This window comes from Poecile atricapillus, chromosome 10 (genome assembly GCF_030490865.1).
Source record: "Poecile atricapillus isolate bPoeAtr1 chromosome 10, bPoeAtr1.hap1, whole genome shotgun sequence".
Classification (NCBI taxonomy): domain Eukaryota; kingdom Metazoa; phylum Chordata; class Aves; order Passeriformes; family Paridae; genus Poecile; species Poecile atricapillus.
The window spans coordinates 3,016,939-3,039,636 of record NC_081258.1 but is presented as its reverse complement, the minus strand read 5'-3'; the positions used below and the strand labels follow the sequence as shown (position 1 = coordinate 3,039,636).

At 47.1% G+C, this 22,698-nt stretch overlaps 1 protein-coding gene across 3 annotated transcripts in view; it reads right to left on the bottom strand.

Moving 5' to 3' along the window:
* Positions 1 to 22,698, bottom strand: part of WTIP (WT1 interacting protein) — an 84,259-nt gene that overhangs the window by 44,144 nt on the left and 17,417 nt on the right. For all 3 annotated transcript variants that reach the window (XM_058845799.1, XM_058845800.1, XM_058845801.1), the window contains one exon: positions 10,189 to 10,290. In XM_058845799.1, coding sequence (XP_058701782.1) covers positions 10,189 to 10,290 — 102 coding nt within the window. The remainder of the gene's footprint in view (positions 1 to 10,188; positions 10,291 to 22,698) is intronic.

Genomic DNA, 22,698 nt, shown 5'->3' with positions numbered 1-22,698 from the left:
TGTCACCAGGGAATGACAACAAGCCCAAGACTAGAAACAGCAGGAAAACAGGTAACAGGAATAAGAACAGAAAACTATTTTGGAGTTTGGAAAAGGAATTTTTGCTGGTGAGGGAGGACAGACTAAAGTTTCCATGGCAGCAAAGTGGTATAATCCTGCCTCCTTGATATGGGGATGATGAGCTGCCAGAAGTCCTTAGACACTGGGAATTCCAGGAAAAGCCAAAGATACACATAACAAATCAAAACAGGCAATTACCAGGGCACAGTAAGATTTCAAACAGTCCCAGTGGAGCTCACTATATTCTGGAGATAAAGGTACTGACAAGCAAGTTAAGATCTTGACTAAAGTCATCCACGGTGCCTCTTTGAGATGGAAAACAAAAGACGCCCACACAGAAACAGCAACAAAGTTTGAATTCTTCAGTAGCAGACACATCAGAGCAAATGCAGGCAGAAAGAAAAAGACAACACATGAGGAATGGAAAACGTCCCACAAGATGCATCAGAGACAAAAACTGAAGTTCAATCCTTCCAACACACCAGGAAAACAATCAGGTAGTGGTGGCCCACTGAGCAGCAATGGTGAGATCAACACCAGGGGCAAAGGAAAGCTGGAGAGGCACCCAAATTCCAGGAGAGGATCCAGGTGATCCCCAGCTTTAGGACAGGCTGAACGTGTTTATAAACATGGACAGGTTTTGTATGAGGATAAAATGTACTGGGACAGGCACCAGGAAAGAAATCATCAGTTGGTTGTGGGCACGGATTCCCTGAGTGCTGAAGGACAAACCTGATTAACTGCATGTGTGGACACAGAATTGACTTTTTGTTCAAGAACTGATGATGATCTGCATTACATGAAAAATTATTTTGGAGTTTAGTTTGCAGGTTTAGTTTTCAGATGAGCAAAAATTAAGGACACTACTAAAGCATTTTTCACACTTGGCGAAATATATAGGGACAATATACAGGAGAAACAGATCAACAGAATTACAGGAAACCAACCCTGTGTTTGCCCTTTAATTCAATTTTTTCTCCACTTTTTCCTTCCACCTGTTTTTTGGTAACACTTAAAAATTACAGAACCTGGAAATGGGAAACAGAAACATCTGCTGACAACGTCAATGACTTGCCTGTGCTCTGCTCTGGATTATCTGGATTTCTTCCCTTCTGAGAGACAAACTCAACAGCAGCCCAAGGGAATCTCTTCTTTTGTAGCAACTGAGGTGTGTTCCAAGAGAACATTTTGAATGGGTAGAGGGGAAGGTAAGAAAGTTAAAACAGAGAGTAGCAGGGAAGACTGAACACCCAAAAGATGTGGGTTTCAGAGAAGACCATCAAGACCTGCAGATAAAAGATGTCGATAAGGAACTGGGGAAATTTAACCAAATCTTGTTATTCTAGAAAATAGGTGACATTTCAGATTCACAAAACTGTACAAAGAAGTGATTAGGTTCTCTGGAGTTTTTAGAGAAATAAAAAACAGAGACAGAAACCTTGTTAATTAGAGCACATTTTTTGTACTTTATGTGTTTTCCAACCCTTGAAAGGATCACAGGTGCCATCAGTGAATTATTCCACATTATGAATACAAAAATTTTGTGGAAGGAATACATCTATGGTCAATGAACACAGAAGAAAGTTTCTGTCATGAGTTGCCAGGCAACCCCACCAATTAAAACAGCCATCCAAAGCCATATATTTCATGCTGGAATCATTAATAGCAGAATGCAATTACAGCCCTTCAAGGAAACAAGGAGACAGGGACAAACCACCAGCCAACCATTGATCACATGCCCTCTGATCATCAGAAATAGAGAAGCATTTCCCAGTTCCCTGGCAGCCAGGTACTGACCCCACAACCTTTCCCTGGGGCTGAGCCTCCAGCTCCACCACAGCTGCTAAAGCAGCTCTCAGAGAAGAGTGGCACTGTGCCAAGACACACACTCCCCCAACCAAAAAAAACCTTTAAGCACCTTCATCTTCAGTATCTGGGATGCCCCCATGGAAGTAAAGCAATCAGATAAGCCAGCTCTAAAAAATCCAGGTTCTCTCCTAGAGCTGAACTAAATTTAAATTAGTCACAGAATCGAAAACATCTCATGACATAATATTTACAGCACAGTCTGTAGAAAGGACCCAGCAATGGAGTGCTTTATTTCCAGCCCAGCACACACATCAGTGCCCTGCTGGGCCACAGCTACCTGGGACAACAGGCAGCAATGCAGGAAAATACAAAATGCCTCCTAAAAAGTAAAACCCAACTACATAAATTTCAAATAAAGGAGAGTTTCCTGTGTCTATCCCATCTCAAACATTTCTGATGACCCTTTCCCATCCCATTGTTTTTGTTCTTCTAAAGCCTGGGATATTATCAGACTAACCATGGAACAAGATAAAACATTTTTCTAGCAATCAGTACCCAAAGATACTTGGGCTCTTACATGTGCTGATATCCAAGTTTGACTTTTAATTAAAATTAAGCTTACATTATTTTGCTGAGACTCAGTCATGGCTCGGAGTCTTGCACAGGGGACCCCAAACCATGTGAAGCCAGCTGAAATCTCTGCCATCCTCTGCCACCACCCTTCCCTGAGTCCTGCACTGGGGGCTTGAAATGGCTTTATCCATCTGGCAGGTGTTAAATGGGAAGTGTGGGGCTGAGCAGAGGCTGTAACTCATCCCAGAGATGCAGAGTGGCTCAGGCAGAGGAGTTATCTCAGTGACACGTCTACACCAGCCACAGGCAGCGGCACAGACTCCAAACCCTCCCTCTCACCCAACCTCGCGCCTCCGCACGCCGCTCGGCTTTTCCTGGGAATCACATCTCCAAGTGCCTGCCCCAAACACAACAGGACCTGCTGCCAGCTCCAGGCATGGCCTGGAAACCACCAAACATCCAGGTGGCCACAGATTCAATCCAGCCACGGGGGCTGTGGATGAGCAATGACGGCAGGGTGTGAGCTAAGGGAGTCGGGAGGGATGTTCCTACAGCACTGAGTCACTCCTCAGCTTGGCCCCTGAGCACCAGGAATCAGCCAGTGCCTCTGGCAGGATGACAGACCAAAAATCCCAACATTTCAGCCTGCTCCAGTCCAACAAGATGTGGTCAGAAAATGGCAGGGAAAAGAGCACAAGGACACGAGGTACCCAGCAGCTGTCACTGCACAGCTCCTCACAGCAATGCCCACCAGCCCCTCTCCCTTCAGGGCTCCTGCTGGCTTCCCCTGATGCCCAGAAGGGCTGCACAAAGATGAACAGATACTGAACCTGCAGCTAAGTCAGTGAAAAGTCAGTCGTGAGGCACCAAGGGTGAACCCCTGCCACAAACACAAATATTTGTACCACTGTGATTAACAGCCCTAACACTGATGGACACACTGTAGAGCTCACAGATTTCACACTGAATTCAGTATTATTTTATGGCAAAGTCACACTTACAGACAATTTAATTTGCAGCTACAAAGCAAGTACTGGCAGTGTGCAATTTGGATGCAGCAACTCATGCCAAACTTATAAATACGCTGTGGGGACAGAACAAATACGAATTGAAAATGAACCTTCCATTGGGAATTTGGGTATTTTGAAAACTCACCAAGTGCTGTAAATATACACTGAAGGGACACAGCTTCCTTAAGATGTTCTGTGCCTTACTACCACCAAAAGCAAACAAAGGTTCAACTTGGGGCAGCAAATACGCAAAAGACCATTTCCAGTGTCACAAGGAACTTTTCTGGGACATGAGCAGCCTCTATTAATAGACATCTGCATCCAGTAGCACTGAGTGGCCTCAGACAGAAGTGAAAAGGCAGGTTGTGACTGTGGTCATGAACTGACTCCCTTTTCCCATCAGCTGGGGGCGTGGGCTCGTTCAGAAATGCTCTTCATACCCTCAGGGTAATAATAACAATATTCCTACTGTGGTTGTCCCACCTGGGCCTTCGAAAGCAGCAGCTCTGGGATCTCAGCCCTCCCTGGGATCCCTCCCAGAGGCCTGGCTGAGCTTGTGAAGGCTGAACAAAGGCAGCAGCTCTGCCCATTATCACCTAAATGTGACTCCTTTACCAATGTCCCTCAAAACTGAAGTGCTGTCTGACCCCTGGGAGTGCTCCAGGCTGGCCAGCAGCCATCAGCTGAGACATCCATTTGGATGCCACAGTTTGCTTTAAGCTTCTGGGTGATCTTAACATGATTTTCAGTGCCTTAAAACCAGCAGCAAAAGCTCCAGTTAAAGATGAATGGCATGCTCAAGCATTTGCTTTCACACAGGAGAGCAGAACATGTTCCTGGTTTTTATGGTGAAACACATCCCAGCTTTGAGAGCAGAGCCTTCAAACCCTTAGCTCTGCAAAGCTCATTCCCTTACACCCTCTGAGTTACAAACAGAAAACTGATACCCCTCATTGTAAAGATTTACCTTATTGCAGTTCCTGCCATCATTGCCACTGCATTAAAATTTTGAGCCTGAAAAGACGCTGTGGATGACATTATGATCTGCAACCTGAAGGTGCCTGGTAAGTTCACTTCTTTAATGAGTATCAACCAGAGTTCATTAATTCCTGCAACTGTTCACCTGCACTTAGATCACACAAGCAATCTGGCATTACAGCAATTATCCTTCAAGAAATCCTGTCATGCTCTGAAATGCTATTAAGAGGAATTAGATGATGAGCTGTTCAGGCAGATATTTTTCAGCTCTTCCATAAGCAAAATCTGCAACTGAACTCCTGCCAAAGCCAAGATTTTACACTTAACAGAAGGGACAGACTATGTTGTTGCCTGAATTAATATTTGTTATTTAAAATGCAGCAAAGCAATTTTACACATGACTAATATAACATATTTAAACACATCTAAGTGCTTTGCTGAATCAAGGCCTAAAAGAGATTCTGTTGGTGTCAGTGCTGAGACAGAATCTGCATTTTAAAACCATCCTAACAAGCTTCAGTTGTATCCTCTAAGAGATCGTGAATAAAGATCTACATTGAAATACTTGATCTCAGGAAATCAGATCACTTTGGCTTCTACCTTAACTGAAGAGAATTATTTGACCTCTGAAAAAAAGCTATCTGAGGACCATGGCTTTAGGCAAAAGGCTGTAGGCAAAAATCTACTGACAGAGCAAGGATCTGAGATGCTGAACTTGCTCAGTTATGGGAGCAAGGCTCAGCCACCCAGAGCCCACTGAACACATTTCAGAGGTGGAAAAGCAGCACATAAAATATGCCAAATAAGTAATCTACTCTTCCTTTCCATTTAAACTCCAATCTCAGCTTACTGGTGCTGAGTCCTTTTTTTGAGGAGATCCTGTACAACTCTCAATCAATACATTACTGAGGCTTTTCCCAAAGTTTCCAGAACCTAGGAAGACAATTAAGAGATTTACCATCTGAGCATTTTACCAAAATGTCTAGAAAGGACAGAAATCTCCTGTTCATTTACTGAAATACTTTCTCATCTTTCTGCATTCCTGTCCTCAAGGAGGGAACCACCCTCACTGCAAGAGACCCCAGTAACCCCCATTCCATCCTCACACCTCTACACTGGCAAGTCTGGAGCCCCCAGGGAGGTGCCCATGGCTGAGAGTCTGTTTCTGGATTTCTTCTTAATTACAAGAAAAGAAACCCCCAGCAATAATGACAGATGTGATGTGATAAACCCCAGATGTGATGAACAAGGGTGGGAGCAGGAAAGGACAGCACTGGAGCTCCCAGGGAGGCACAGGAGGGAACATGCTGCCCCCTTCAAGCAGGACCCCCTGACAGATGGCACCTGGCACTGAAAGAACTCAAAGAAGTGTCTAAGAAAGGGCTCTGACTCAGGCAGAATTTCCACTTCTCTGCACAACTGCACTTGTCTTTGCAGAGTTGAAAACACTCATTGCCAAGTGATGAAATGAGGCCTTGGAGGCTCCACCATTCATTATCACATTTCAGCCTGAGTGGTCTCCAAACCACAACTTTTCCCAAGGGTTTGAAATATTATTTTATTTATTTTTTAATTGTAGCTGGTTAAATATTGAGCCTTTATCTAAATCAGGTATCTTCAGGTGCAAAATTATTGTTTTTTAGTAACTGCCTTTTATTTTCTACAGCCATTCTATTGAAAGTAAAACTGAAAACTGCTGAAGGTGAGCTCAGATCATTCTTGTTACTTGAGTTAAAAAAGACAGACTAAAAAACCAGGCAATCTCATGCTCTTATTCTCACATTTCGAATTTGCACTGGGCTGGCATGGCCAGGCTTTAGTTCTGGGGTGGTTTTGTGAGGAGCTGCCAGAAGCTTCCCCCTGTGTCCAGCAGAGCCAATTCCAGCCGGCTCCAGGATGGACCGGCCCCGGCCAAGGCTGGGCCCATGGGTGACAGTGGCAGCACCTCTGGGGAGCCTTTAGGAAAGGGGAGAAATCCCCCTGGAATTGCAGCTGGTGAGAGGAGCGAGGATGTGTGAGAGGAGCAGCTCTGCAAACCCCCAGGGCAGGGCACCAGGGGCAGGAGCTGCTCCAGGAGCTGGAGCTGAGGTTCCCCCAGCCTGGGCAGAGGCAGCTGTGCCCCTGCAGCCCACGGGGTCCAGGATGGATCAGAGACCCCCCTGCAGCCCTGGAGGGTCCCACACGGGAGCAGGGGGTGCCTGAAGGAGGCTGTGACCCCCAGAACCCCACGCTGGAGCAGCTCCTGCCAGGACCTGTGGAGAGAGGAGCCCAAGCTGGAACAGCTTTGGTTTGCTGGCAGGACCTGGGACCCCACAGGGACCCAGAGCAGCTCCTGAAGGACTGACTGCAGCCCATGGCATGGACCAGGCTGGAGCAGCTCCTGAAGGACTGACTGCAGCCCATGGCATGGACCAGGCTGGAGCAGCTCCTGAAGGACTGACTGCAGCCCATGGCATGGACCAGGCTGGAGCAGCTCCTGAAGGACTGACTGCAGCCCATGGCATGGACCAGGCTGGAGCAGCTCATGGAGCTCACTGTCTCCTGTGGGAAGGACCCCACACTGGAGCACAGGAAGAGTGTGAGGAGCCCTTCCCCTGAGGAGGAAGGAGCAGCAGAGACAACCTGGGATGAGCTGAGCACAGCCCCCATTCCCTGTCCCCCTGCACCACTGGGGGAGAGGTGGAGAAAGCTGGGAGTAAAGTAAAACCCAGGAGGAAAGGAGGGGTGAGGAGAAGGGTTTTAAGGTTTAGTTTTTATTTGCCATTATCCTGCTCTGATCTGGTTGTTAATGGATTTTTTTGCTTTGCAGTGTCAGTAACTGGTGAGGGAGCTCTCCCTGCCCCGATCCCAACTCACAAACCTTTCCTTGTATTTCCTCTCCCCATCCAGCTGAGGAGGGCAGGGATGGAGTGGCTTTGGTGGGCACCTGGTGTCCAGCCAGGGCCAACCACATGTACAGGAACTACAGCATAGACACTGGTTTAGGCAGAGAGAACCAATGGATTTCTCTTCTCTCCTGTCAAAGGCTCACAAGGAGCACCAGTGTGTGTGCTGTGACCCCTCACCTAACAAAGGTCATTAATGCTCACCCAATTACCTAAAGCTTGGCTCAACTTAAAACATTCTCCAAAGGGACATTTGGTCTTAATTTGAAAACAAAGAAGAATAGAGAATCTTCCACTTCTCTTGTTATTTTGTTCTAGCAGTTAATCATCCTCATTGCAGAAAAACTGTCTTTGATTTCCTATTTGAATTGTGTAATTTCAGCCTCCAGGAAGGATCTCTCTTGTGTTTGTCTCCAGTACAAATGACACCACTTTCTAATGCTGTTTTATGGCTCATGTACTTACAAGTTCCAGCCACATGTCCCTCCCATAATTTCAGATACCCAAAATACACTGGGCTGTTGTGATTAGCTTTTCTCCAGCCTTTAATCATCTATTTAAGTTCTTCTGGGCCCTCTCTGGTTACTTTCATCCATTTAAAGGTGGGCACCAGACCTACAGCTCAGGATTGTCACACAGGTCCCAGCAGTGTCACAAAAGGAGCTCCCTGTTCATCAGCTGCAGTCCTGTGAGAAGTCTCCATTTGGTTGCTTGCCCATGAGCTCCTGTAAAGCCTTTTCAGCACCATTCTCAAGGGTGCATTTCCCACAGACAGGACCTGCATGCCTTGGTCCCAGGGTCTGGATGTACTGGCACTGTCCTGAACCACTCTGGGTTTTCCATGGGTTGCACAGCCCAAAATACAGTGAGAAATTAAAGAGTTAATGCAACACCCTCCTCCCAGCTACTCTCACGTTGATCCTATTTCAGAGCTGAGAGGAAAAGCTCTGTTTTGGACTCACCCTTGAACACAGGTGAAGCTGAGCTTTGCTGAGGTGTTTTAGCTGCCCTCAGCCCTGCCCCAGCAGCAGCACAGCCCCTCTCCAGTGCCTGCCTAAGGAAATGCCCAAACACTCCCCTCCCAGCCAGGCTTGTACCAGAGGCTGCAAACAGAAGGAAATGCCAGTCCTCACTGGTGAACCATCCTGGAGGGCCCTCCAGCCCAGAGCAGCACAGTGAGAGGCTCAGAAGACAACCTGGAGCATCTCCCTGTGCATGGAGTGACTCAAGGGAAGCTGCCTGAATCACCAAATTCCAGGGCACTGAAGGGTGGGGCAAACAGTGCTTCAAGTGGACATGTCTCAAATTGCCCTGTGGTGGGTGAATACAGGCCACACACACCTCTCCACAACAGTCAGAAAAGCTTGTTATGTGTTTAAATAATTGAGTTGTGTTTGTATTTTGCTGTTAAAATACACTTATTGTCCCTTATACATTTTTCTAAGGAACAGTGACCTGCATACAGAACCCCGTGGTAGTGAACATGCAACCTAAGTACTTAAAAACAACATTTCTGCCCCAGAGAGGAAACTGGAATTCACCCATGCAATTAGGTTAGGTTAATGCTGTGGATAGACATTATCTGATATCCTATTTTGTAATCCTCTGCTAAGCAGGATGCTGCTCACTTTGGGAGCCAACAGAACAGCTTCTCACTGTCAGACCTGAGCAAAGTCACCAGCCATCCCTGAGGCTTTCAGATGAGCTCAGCCCCACATCTGGTAATGGTCCAGAGTCATTCAGACAGGTCAATAAATTCTACATTCAGCTTGAAGGTTTCTTTAAACCAATATTTATCAGTACAAACCTCAGGAGAAAAGACAACATTTCTCCTGTGAGCAGTGAACTTTACAATGTTCTTCTGATCATCAACTTATTTGGTTCTATGCCAATAATATTTTACTCTTTTTCTAATCCTTAATTAATCCTTTTTATAAACAATCTGTGCTCAGCACATTCTGCTCAGAATAAATTTTTTGCTGTGTATATATATATATATCATAACAAGATCTTCAATATCCAGGCACACATTTTCATATATAAGGAACTTCACTAGATGTGTGCATAAAACAAGAAAAATCACCTGACTTCTGAAAATTGAGCTCTCACACTTCCCTTGAGCTTGGTGGGAATTTGTGAGCTCTCAGCAGTTACAGACAAGACACTGAGGAAGTTTCCAACTCAAATTCATAATGCCTGACTTAAGGCACACTTCTGAAAATGCTGCCCTGAATTTTCCATTTCCCCTGGCAAAGCCAGGACTTCCCCAAATCACACACAGAAACATCTCTTTCAGATTAAAAGAGAAACCTAAAAAGGTCCTGGGAACAAGGAGGAAACAGTGATTTATTGTCTAGTTTTCCCCCACAAAAATAAAAACTTGTAATAGCATAAGACATTTCAACACACAGTTTCTATTTGTTCTTGTCACATTGAACCATAAGTGAACAATTTCTGAGCACTGTGCATACACAGAAATGACAAATACACATGCCTGACTAGACTTCCATTTGCAAATAGTGACAAAAATATGATTTTGGCTGAACAAATTTTACCTTTTTTTTTCTATAAAAATGATACATGCACATTACAGTTCCATAAACAAAAGTGATTTACAGCACATAGTGCTTCTACCAGCCAGGTTGATGCCATTTTGTAAATGCAGCCCTTCAAACAACCAAACACTACTTTTCTGGGCTGCTGCTTAGGAAAACACCACTGAGCACTTACAGATGGCAAATAAAAAAAAACAACTTTTAAAGCTGGAGCCCTGCATGGGAATTTTGCCTGGGGAAGCAGCAGGATGAGGTCTCACTTGGTGCACTGGTTGCTAAAGGAAGCCACAGAAGAAGGGCACGGCAGATCTGACTTACCACAAGAGCAGCACGTGAAGCAGTTGGTATGATAGAGGTTACCCATTGCTTGGCAAGCCTGGCTCGCTCCATACACACCTTTTCCACATTTTATACAAATACCTACAAAGCAGAAAGAGAATCAAAGTTAAAATCCTCCACAGCTCCTAAAAACAGCTCCAGGCTGTCGATTCACAGCACTCATGATACCCCCATCAGGCCCTAAATCAATGAGCTCCTCACCCTGAATAGATTCAAGTACCCAAGAGAGCAGCAGGCGGCTGCAGAGAAACAAATGCATGGAAATTCACCCAAAATGAAGGGGGGCCAAGCCTCTGCTGGTGTTTCAATGCAGGGAGGCTGAGGCTGGCTACAGACAGAAACCCAGGGGAGGCAGGTGCAGCCAGGAAGGACAGAGAAATCCATGTGCTCCCTACGAACAACCCTGCCAGTCCAAGAAATCATTTAGTGAGACCTTCCCAGTAAAGTGCTCCACCACGTGACATTCAACAGACACTGATAAAACAACAATTCAGTCCAAGCCTGAAAGATTTCTCCTTGGCCCTCTCCACAAACACAATATCAAGTATGTTTGTCTGCAGTGAAAGCCACTGGGAAAATGGATCTGTCAGTCACATTTAGTAATTGTTTGATGAACAGAGGATGTAACCTCATAACCACAACCTGGCACCTTCCCACAGCCAACAGCAAAGCCTCTGCCTTCCTTTTGGTCTCAGGGCAGAAATTCAGGCTCACAGCTGTGCTTGGGTGGGCTCAGAAATTCACCTTCACTGCTCCTGGTGATACCAGGGATGACTCCTGTGGAGTCCTCAGGAGACCAAAGCACCAGGAGCCAGCAAGTCAGAGATCAGCTCTGCACATGGCAAACTCACAGGGATGGTAATGATCTCAGTAGGCTCTACAAAGAGGGGTTTTTTTGGGATAGTTTGGTTTTGGGCTATTTCCTCAAATTTTTTTTTTAAAGTCTTTTGCCTGTGCATTTATTTCTATCTATGCATAACCTCTCTAAATTCAAACCAAGGAAGGGAATTAACTCAAGGATTACTTTGGTTTTGTCTCCCTATGAAGAAGAACTTAAATTCAGGGGAATCCATGTCCTTCTGTCACACAATTGGGACTATTGATTTGTAAGTTTTTCTGAGATGTCCACAATCCTCTATTCAATTCTAGCAGGACAGTCCATCAAGACAAGGCTGGTGGTATTTTTTAAATACTACAGTAGAAAATAAAAATGAAGATTTTTTTTTTTTTGCTTCAAACAACTCTAAAAAAACTGCTGTTGTTTGAGGCTCTATTTCTACAAGTGCAATCTTAGCATTAATCACTGGCACCAACAAAACTGCTAATATACCTAAGGACTTAGGAACTGCAGAAGTGCAAAACAGGTTTTATCTTCCAGAATTCTCCTCTGCTGTGCTGTGAACATTCTATATAAGTACAGGCAAAATAAAAATGCAATTTCTTTTTGGGGAGACGAGCATTTTATGAAAAGGTGTCCCTCTCTTGTTTGGGGAGACATCCCTCCATGAGCTGCTCCAGCCTGGTCCATGCCATGGGCTGCAGTCAGTCCTTCAGGAGCTGCTCCAGCCTGGTCCATGCCATGGGCTGCAGTCAGTCCTTCAGGAGCTGCTCCAGCCTGGTCCATGCCATGGGCTGCAGTCAGTCCTTCAGGAGCTGCTCCAGCCTGGTCCATGCCATGGGCTGCAGTCAGTCCTTCAGGAGCTGCTCCAGCCTGGTCCATGCCATGGGCTGCAGTCAGTCCTTCAGGAGCTGCTCTGGGTCCCTGTGGGGTCCCAGGTCCTGCCAGCAAACCAAAGCTGTTCCAGCTTGGGCTCCTCTCTCCACAGGTCCTGCCAGGAGCTGCTCCAGCGTGGGGTTCTGGGGGTCACAGCCTCCTTCAGGCACCCCCTGCTCCCGTGTGGGACCCTCCAGGGCTGCAGGGGGGTCTCTGATCCATCCTGGACCCCGTGGGCTGCAGGGGCACAGCTGCCTCTGCCCAGGCTGGGGGAACCTCAGCTCCAGCTCCTGGAGCAGCTCCTGCCCCTGGTGCCCTGCCCTGGGGGTTTGCAGAGCTGCTCCTCTCACACATCCTCGCTCCTCTCACCAGCTGCAATTCCAGGGGGATTTCTCCCCTTTCCTAAAGGCTCCCCAGAGGTGCTGCCACTGTCACCCATGGGCCCAGCCTTGGCCGGGGCCGGTCCATCCTGGAGCCGGCTGGAATTGGCTCTGCTGGACACAGGGGGAAGCTTCTGGCAGCTCCTCACAAAGCCACCCCAGAACTAAAGCCTGGCCATGCCAGCCCTGTACAACACACCCTTTCTAAAACTGACCTGCTTCAGTTCAGAGCAGTATCAACACAGCCATCAGTATGAGCTCTGGAGTGTGATCAGATTAATTGGGACACTGGCAAGTGTAAAAAAGTATTTTTCCTATAGTACAAATTCCAATACTGAAATGGAAAGACCATTCATTAAATCACAGAGTTTATTGGTGTTTATACCTTTAACTCCCTCATTTAATGTCATGAAGGGATATTTTCATTTAGCTAGCTCAACATCCTGGCACAATGTTGCCATTTTAGACTATTTGTCAAATGACATGATAAATTTAAAACCCAAGACATCCATTAATATTTTTTTAAAATTTTAAACCTGATTTCAGAAATTTAGGGAAGCAAAAACTCTAAGATTAACAGCTAGACTGTTAAAACTCTAAGATTACCCAAGCTAGACCTATTGAGACAAACTAGCTGCCATTCAGATCCATCAGTTCATTGCAATGTTGTTAAGAAAATGCCAGTCCTTGGGTGAGCTCAGCCCTGACACAAGAAATGGGAAGTTCAGAACATTGGTTGCCTTATCCAAGGCTGCCGAGTCTGTTCATTTATTTGTAACCCAACATTACAGAAAACATCTTCTACTTGCCCTGAGTTAGCTGAGCAAAGCTGGCTGTGGGTCCCTGCAGACACTGAAGGGGGGATGAGCTCCTCACTCCTGCCCAGGGCTGTCCCTGCAGGAGCCTGGGGCAGGAGGGGCTGCACAGAACGGGGACACAGCTGCACCAGCTGCTGCCACCTCAGCACCTGGGGACAGAGGAAGCCCCTTCAGAGCCCCTGGGCACTCCTTGCCCACCTTTCCATGCCAACCCTGGCAGCTGTTGATTATCTGACAGGTTACACCAACAGAGCTACGCTGTCCCATCTACTTTCCACTTAAAGCTACTCAAAGAAAAGCAGGAATCCACAGTCTGTAACTCTGGCAATTCTGTCTCTGAGCTCTTGTGCACAAATCTACTACAGTCCAAACTGCTTTGATAAATGAAAGTTATTACCTCATTTCTTTACCATTGCTGCACTGAACCATCACAAGCAAAAGAAGGATTTATTGTGGATGTTAAACTTGCACTGGCCTCTCCAAGCAAGTGATTTGTTAGGAGCAGCTGTCAGTTTGTTAACTTGTTTTCTCCAAAAGTAGTCATTAACTCCAGGAATTAATGACCACAGAGATGATTAGCATACTAAAAAAGCGAATGTAAAATTCCAAAAGTGTATTTTGGAAAATATATCTGCAGCTGCAGTGTGAGTTTAGTGTGAGCTCATAGCTGCCTAGGAAAAGCCCTGATTACATGGCTGCTCAGGTCTGCTTTTCCACCAGTCACAGCCCAGACTGCACACTGTGGGCTTGTGAAGCCCTGACATAACAGCTACATCACTTTTCCCCCCAGAAATTCCCAGATTTAATTCCAAGGCTTGTTAAACCAGCTGTGAAGAATGTTCTGTAGCAGAGCAAGCGTTGTCTCATTTCTGACACTTCCCCTGACGTGACTTCAGATCAACTTCTGCCTTTAGACGATCCCTGGCCCCTCCTGACACCTCAATTCTGAGCAGCCAGCTGTACCCCAGACCTTGAACACATCAGCTCTCCTACAGATCTGCTGTCTCTACCCAGAAAAAGACATTTCAAGATGCTCTACATACTCCAAGTTGCCATGAAGGCTGGCTGAGCCAGGAGCACAGTGTCACAGCAGTCCTGGGCTGGGGTGGAGGTACAGTCACACCCTCCCAGAGTGTTTAACCAGACAGGAGAGTGGAGACTGACCCAACACTCCGTGGAGCAAAAGACCATCAACAAAGATGCTACTGGAAAGAGAAGGAGCTCCCAGAGACTCCCTGCTGGACTCCAGCACATGGCCAGTGCTCCCCACACCTTTCAGCAGCCCACTGAGCCTGACCACATCACGAACATCATCTCTGGACACAAGGCAGGCGAGCCTCCAGCACGGCACAGCCACAGCCATCAGTGCACAGCACTCCCTGGGCAGCTCACACACCAGCAAACACAAATATCAGCACAGCAGAAAATCACACAGCTATTTTCTCCTGTGTTCAGTGACTGCTCCACACCTGAGACCAAATGCAGTGCATTATAATTTATATATTATAATTAGCAAAGGTACCAGCACCAACCCGTATTTCAGACTGCTGGTACTTGTGAGAGTTCCCTGTAGCAGCCTGTGCATTACAAGTTTGGTTTGGGACCTGTACATCAGATCCTCTAATGCTTTCTTGGCCACACCAGTACAGGTTGCTACTTCCTACAGACTTCACCAGGCAGCCAGAAGTGGGAAAAAGACTGATAAATGCCTTGCATATCATGGCAGATATTTAAGCACCTTTTGGCCCAGCTTTGTCCACAGACACAAGTGGAATTCAGCCTGTGCCTGATGCCATCCTCGTGTAACCTAAAGGCAAAGGTTTAGCAAGAAAAATGGTTCCACGTGGGCTCTCAACTCCAGCAGGCAGCAGCTGTGTGAGCTGGGAGGATGCAGCTGCCACAGACTGAGCACCATGGCCCAGGGAGAGCTGCAGCTTTTCTGTCTTACAGCCACACCGTATCTCCAGGATAACTGCTACACGCTGCCTACAGCAGGAAACAACCAAGCCCTGTCATCAGGAGTTATGGTAAAGCTAAAATTAACAGCTAACACATGGCACAGAGGACTCCCTGCCTCTGCAGTTCTGGGAAAAGGGCGGATGAACGTCGCATTGGGCCGTGCAAAATCCCCTTTTCTTCTCTCAGAGATGGAAAACCATCTCTGCACGAGCCCCAAACAAGATTCTCCACACCTGCAGCCTGCCCACGGCACAGGGGCAGGGAAATGGACACCCACTGCCATGGAGCAGGGAGAACAAACGAGGAGGGAAACCTCAGCTCCAAACAAGAAGCCAAACTGCAGCAAGAGCTCCAAGAGCAGAGGGCTGCAGCAGACACCTGCAGGTGCCCCTGGCCAGGGGAGGTGTTCCCACACCACCTGCAGCCAGGGATGTCACACAGGGTGCTGCTGTACATTTTACCTGTAAAATGTGTTTTGCTAGGAACCAGGTAAGCAGTGAAGCCCCAGAGCTGCCACTGCTGCTGCAGTACCTGCTGAGCTCCCGTGCACGCCCTGGGCTGCGGCAGCTCGGATTGAAGAGGTGATTTCAGGGGAGAAAAATGCTCTTTTCCTTCCAACAACCACAGGAGGAGGGATCTTCCAACACACACGTCATCCCTCAGTCAGGCACAGACAGAAGACTCGAGGCACCTGCACAGGGCAGAGCGAGGGAGGCAGCCCAGGGAGCCCTCCCAGCCCTCGCCACCACGGGCAGCTCTCACTGCACAGCTTTCATCTGTCACCTGGCAGATTCCTTGCAAATGCACCAAGGATTGGAACATTTGATTAGAGTGTCAGTACCTAACATGAAATCTGAAATACAAGTTATAAATAGACACAACCTGGATGCACTCAGCAGCAACATCCTGTGATAGGAATGATGGAGGGAATGCCTGGCTCAGCTGCCAGCGCTGCCTCTGCCCCAGGAAAGAGCAGGAGACACCACAACTTGAATTAAGGTTGAAAATGACAGGCTAAGAAAAGTGAGAAATTATCAAGTAAATGTTTTAGTCTCTCCTGCCAAGCCCCAGCCCACCCACACCTGGCACCCCAACACCAAGAGCCAGGAGGGAACTGGCCCCATCTGGCAACACAACCCCAATTCCAGCCTGGAAACCCTGCAGTGACTGTGCTGGAGGAACATGGGCCACAACACCTAACACAGATCACAGCTTAGGCAAAGCAAGGCAAGAAGCAGCCTATGGACTGGGAAACTTCCTGTTGTCACTGTTAACCTTGTTGAGATTGCCTCCAATCTTACTTTCATCCTCAAGGAATAAACAATAAACTGTTTAGGCCCTTGAGATATGCATCTGCTGACTGAAAAAGATCTCCATCACTTCAGTGCCTGCCTGCTGCAGGAGCCTTTACTCAATTAATACACAGGAGGGATGCACATGTAGAACTTTACCCAGAAAAATCAAAACTTGAGATAATTTGTGTTTGGTTACAAATGCAGCAAAGTTCACATTCACTGGAAGCTTTGCAGAAGCAAAGCTCTAAGTCCTGGAATAACTTTCATTACCTCCACTCTGCCTGTTGCTTACCAAGGTTTGTGTGGGACAGGGCTGCTGGGAGAGGTGATGGCCACAAAGGGAGGCACTGGGACCAGTTCCAGGAATGCCAGCACTGCTCAGAGCACAGGAGCCAGGCTCTACCTGCCTGAGGGGTCGGTGCTGCCAGCGGGACCCAGCCCATCCCTGCTGGCTCTGGAAGCAGCAGCACACTCTGCTTTGTCCTCAAGTGATGGGAACGCAGAAGGCCACAGAAACAATCCACAAATACCACCCTTCCCAATTCCCTATTTTAGCAGCTCTGAGCCCAGGGCATGTCTGTGCTGGTGAATTAAAGCAGCTCCAGGCCAGCACTGCAGAGTGGAGATGCCATGGGAGCCAGGATCAGCCCTGATTAGCAGCTGCTGCAAACTGGAAGGCTTTTATTCCTGCTGAAGTAGATCCACCCCAGCACACAGTGAAAGCCCAAAGCCAGCACAGCAAATGCTTATTGCTTCATACAGAATGTGAAATGTCTGCTGTGAAGCATGAAATTACTGACACTATCTGCAGGGCTCACCCCTCGCCGCTGCCTCTGCAGAGCTCCCTTTGTGTGGAGCCATCGGTACCCAAACTCTTTCAGTTACACTGATGCTTGCTTTACAAATATTCATTCATTTCTCTGTCTTGATTTAGTGCATGGCACTGCCAGGGTAATTTATACTTCTTATTTGGCATTCATAGAAAAATCTTTTGCCACTGAGGCGCTGAAGTGGAATTCGGAGGAGTTCTCGTGGCTGCCCCATGGGCTGTGCATCTTTGGGTTGCTTTGTCTGGGATTCAGAGCTCAGCTGACTGCTCAAGGCTCGTGCTCACACAATCACAGCACATGGGGACGTGCAAATAACTTCAGAACCCAAGTACTAAGCAAAAATAAAGACAGAAAAATTCCTGTTTGTAAAAGTACCTTGTGATGACCGGGATTATCAAAGCAAGGAGACATACAGCTGGGCTGGCAAAGGAGGGCACCACTGGGAATTCATAACTTGCAGGGAAAGTCTGTAAATCACATTCCCTGTCCCACTGCCCGTCCACTGCTGAACACCTGAGTGTCTTGCTATGGACAGGAGCCCTCTTACAGCCCAAAGGGACCAGGTCAATGAGGCCCTTCAGCTCAAACCACACTTACTCTGCCTGGAGCACAGTGGGTGCAATCACATTTATAATTCAGCCAGTTGAGGAGTGTTGAATTTCCAGCAGTGTAGCAGCAATCAGAGGATAGGCTATGGCCAAAATCTGGAGCTGGTACAGCTGCTGGCAGAGGAGGACACAGCACCAGAGCCAGAGTCTCAGTGAGCCCAGCACACACACAGGTAGGGCCCAGAGCCAGCAGAACTGGGAGATGCTCCTGCAGCTCCTGGTTGCAGTCCAGACTCATCAAATACCAACATCCAAAGCTCCACAGTGTCCTAGGAAAATTCCCTGTTAGAAGCTGGTGAGCAGCACCAGGGGCATTCAGCCCAGCTCTGCACACACTGACAAGGAGCAGGGCAGACCTTGGCACTGCACACCCCAAAATAATGGGAAACAGGAGAAGTGGCACTTCACAGAGGGTGATAGAGGAGATTCTCCAGAAAAAATGTACTTGGTTTTTAGTTATCATGGATACTGCAATTTCTACCAGTTTCTGGTTAGACCAGCTGGGGATCACCTCTGAACTCTGGGGCAAGATGTTTGCCCATGGCATTACTTCAGACTTTGGCACATTGCAGGTCAGACTGTAGACCTTTGATGTTTTATTTAAGCTTTTATTAAGTTGTTTTTTTTCCAGTGACAAGTTTGCAGACATTGAGACAGTTTTATAACAGTAAATAAACAAAAACCTAAATATTTGGAGCTCATATAGCCATCTTTCTTTTCTGCTGATCCCACACATTAATAATAGTACCTTTATCTACACATTGCAGACTTTTTCCTGTATAAGTGAGAGTGTTCACAGTACAAAACCAGTCAGAAAACCTACTGCACCAGCCCCCTTTTCCAGTTTTGATGTTCTTAGTTATCTTTAGTTTCTGTCTTGGCTCTTTTCTATATTAAATATGAGTCACTGTCACCTCTGTGGTCTTCAGAGAAAAAAACCTTGAGATGAGAGATGACATGGAAAAGACAGAATCAATTTAAATACTTCAGTTTACAGAAATCTGTGCAACCAGGTAACAAGAGTGAGATACTGAAAAGCCCAAACACCCTGAGCTCCACAGCACGTCAGAGCTGCAAACATCAGCTGCACAGACGTCAGCCTGGAGACTTTTCATTACATTCTCCTGACATTGCACATATGAGTCATCTCTCTAATATATGGCAGAAAAAGGTCATATATTACAGCTGCCTTCCTTGACATATTTAAAATGGATTCATGATTAAACAAGGAGACTAGTCTAAAAGTTTCCAGGTGCACTTTCCTATTTTCTTAGATAACTGTCTGTTTGCAGCACGAGCATGACAGTCTGGAAAAGGCATGGAATTACATAACCACGTTTGGTTACAAACTCAGCAGCTCCTTCCACAAGCAGCTCCCAGCCCCACACAGACCCCACAGATCCAGCACCACCCCACAAATGTGCTGACACCTCTCCACAGCTCACACCTGCCCCAGGGATGCTCTCCAGTACCCCCAGAAGCATAAATAGGTTTGCCCAAACACAAACACACGTATAGGTCGGTATTATATCAAGCTATTATTCAGAAAGACTGAACTATTCACTAAAGAAAAGCTGGAAGTGACTTAAAAATCTGTCACCTCGACCCTCTGAACCAGCTTTTTTTCCAGCCACTTCAAGTCCAGTGACTCAAGGATGCTTTGAGAATACTGGGAGGAGGAACATACTTTCCTGTAAGGAACAACCATTTCAGAAAGTCACTTGCCATAGCTTTCTCCCACCTTTAGTCATAAAGGACTTTAGTTCTGAGGTACCTGGCAAGCCCCAGCTTCCCCACAGTGGCAGCAGTGAGAAGCTGTCTCCTCTGCAGCTGCAAGGCTCAGCCCAGGGAGGTGCTCAGTGCAAACAGCCACACTCCTCCACTCAGACAGGAAGATGCTCAGACTGAAAGAAAAGCCTGTCCTGATCTAGCAAGTTGAAAACCCTTGGGACAGCTGGTCAAATACAGCTCCAACGACATGTAAACAGGATATTCTAATTTTGCTTTCTCTACCTTTGGGAAACAGCAGCACTAAATGCTGTAGATGTGGGTTCATTTCCTGCCTGTGAATTCAGCTGAGGGGGAAAAAGTAAAAGTTAGCAAATCAACATGCTGCCCACGAGTTCAGCTGCTCTCCAAGGCAGACCTCAGGTGGGCAAGGGGTTGTTCCAGGCTTTTGTCAGACTCCTGTCTGCAGTGATTCCTGCAAGAAGGCAAATCTGAGCTTCCCACAGCCACGAGAGGACCTGAGCTCCATTCTCAGCATCAGGGACTGGCTCTCCCCAGCACCACCCAGACCTGCAGGAGAGGACACATCTCCCTCTGACTGACACTGAACCTTCCATTGATGTGGGCAGCAGCACAGGAGCACATTCCATCACCTGAATAAAGCCAGCTTTACAACTCCTAGGAAAAGATGCACACAGTGTAAAGTACTGATAGTTCACTTCATCCTGGCGGGATTTCTGCTAGGTCAGGTATCTCCTGTCTGGACTGCTTTGACTTTTTGCTGGATCAGGTATTGTCAGTCCTGGATCAGGTAACAGTCTGCTTTCCAGCAGCTGGAATGAACTCCAGGGTATGAGTTCTGTCTGGCTAATTTGACACAAATGTGAACACACACTTGACCCACATCCAAATAGCATCATTGAATGATCCAGAAATGTACAAATACTACACTCAGGACCATCCCTCTCCCCCTGCTTTGACCTAGACTGTCATCTTGACGTGAAACAGGAGCAAAGTGGGTATAAAAGGGCAGAAATTGGAGAAAATAAAAAAAGAAATCAAGCCACAGTGCTAGTTTTCTCTGATGAAAAAGGTGTGAAATGGGGATTGATCACAACACTCAGCTAAGAAGCACATGTTGAATCTGCTAATGCCCTCAGTTATGAGCTCTCTCCCAGTGACAAACCAGCACCAGAGCTGGCAGACTGTCTAAAAGCACAGGTTTTTTGCCATCCACCTTTTCTGTTCTCACAGACACAAACACCAGCTCTGCAGAACCCAGGCACTGAGGGAGAAACATCCAAAACACTGAGTTTGGAATGGAGCTGGCACAGAAGGCAGCCCCCACCTGTACCAGGGTTTTGGCATCATCTGCTCTTTTCAGCCTGTCCACTGCACCTGCAGCCAGAGCTTTGGCCCACGAGCCCTGCAGAGAAACCCACAGCCCCTGAGCTGAGCTGCTGCTGCTGTAAAAAGTGTCCTGCAAGAGCACTTGGCACTGAGATGCAAACAGGGAAACAGCCCTGGCCTCAATGGCTCCTGCCAAAGAGCAATTTGCTTGAGGGGGAAAGGATTTCTCTTTGTTAATGATCCCTGTGCCCAAGGAGTCTTCACAAAACAGCACAACCACACAGCACGAGATGCCTTCCCCAAAACTACACAGAGTCCTTCTCCACCCTACTCACCAGCCCCATGCCAAGACAGACAAGAATCCTCTTTTAAAGATGATTTTTGGAAGATGGATGGATTCTTGTAAGCTGGATGCCAGACTCAAAGTGAGGAACAAGACACAAGATGCTCTTCTCTCCCACTCCTGACATCTCACCACCCAAACATCTCTTATTTAGTAATTCATCAGCTCCCACCACCCACAGTCATAAGACAGCAAAAGAGTTGTGGCTAAATTTCTGTAAAATTACAAAAATACAGCTAAAGCACAGTTAAAGAGCAAACTCCCCTGGTATAATTATTCTTTAAAAATCTTTCTAGAAACAGCAAAAATCACCTCCTGAAGAACTGCATAACCAGGGAAAGAGTGAGCAGATAGAAAAGGGTTAGGAAGGCAATTTTTCACTTTGTTAGTTACAGTTAACATCACCAAATAAATGTGAGCTTATGAATTTCATCAGCCAACCTTCCCTTCTCCATTTTGAAAGGTTACATGGAGTGGTGAAATGTTAGTTAATTTATGTGTTAGAGGACTGGCTAAAAAATAACAGAAACCTGTAATCTTTTTATAATTATAAGTCAACACGTAACTGATATGAGAAGCCTCCATTCATAGCCACTAAAAGGAGCATTCATTCCTCTTTACATCATCCCTTTACTGCTATGTCTTGATGCAATTTTCAACAGCAGGTGAAACCACTAAAAATTGGAAACAGTGTGAGAAATTTTCCTCTATCTGGTTTTAATTAAAAAACTCAGCAAAAGAGAGAAGTGATAAAGGGAGGGAGCCCTTTCCACCTCAGCTGCTGCCTGTGCAGCCGTCCTTGGAGAGCCCAGAGGAAACCTCACGAGCAATGTCAGTGGTATTTTCCCTACTGCTAGAGCAGTGGTTCGGATTAGGATCATGACAAAAGCAATAAAAGATAATTCACATCTGATTGTGAGCTGTGTGGAAGCTGTTTGGTGCCCTTTCAGGCACTGGAGGGGCTGCCTTTGGGAAGCCTGGGTGAGACCTGAGCTCCCACCACAGAGGGACCTTCCACGTGGGCACTGTCTGGGAGCTGCAGTGTCCCAGCTGCAGGAGACCACACCAGAGGTGACCCAGCCTGGTTCAGACTCAGATTCTGTGGGCAGACAGCCCCAGATGCTGGGGCTGGGCACAGGGGCACCCAGGACATGCAGGCAGCAGCAGTGTCCCCATCACCCAGGACAGCCAGCCTGACCTCCAGCTCAAGCTGCTGTTGGTTTCCTTTGCCAAACACACCCCGGGCTCCAGAGAGCCTTTCTGCAGAGCTGCTTCCAGCCAAGTGGGCTCCCAGCACTGGATGAGGCTCCCCATGTGCAGGACTTGGCTTTTCCCGGTGTTGAATTTCATGAGGTTCCCATTCCCACATTTCTGAAGCCTGACAGGGTCCTGCTGAGCATCACCACATCCATCCAGTCTATCACCAGTGCTCCATGGTGGTGCAGTCCACAGGCTGGGCTAGAG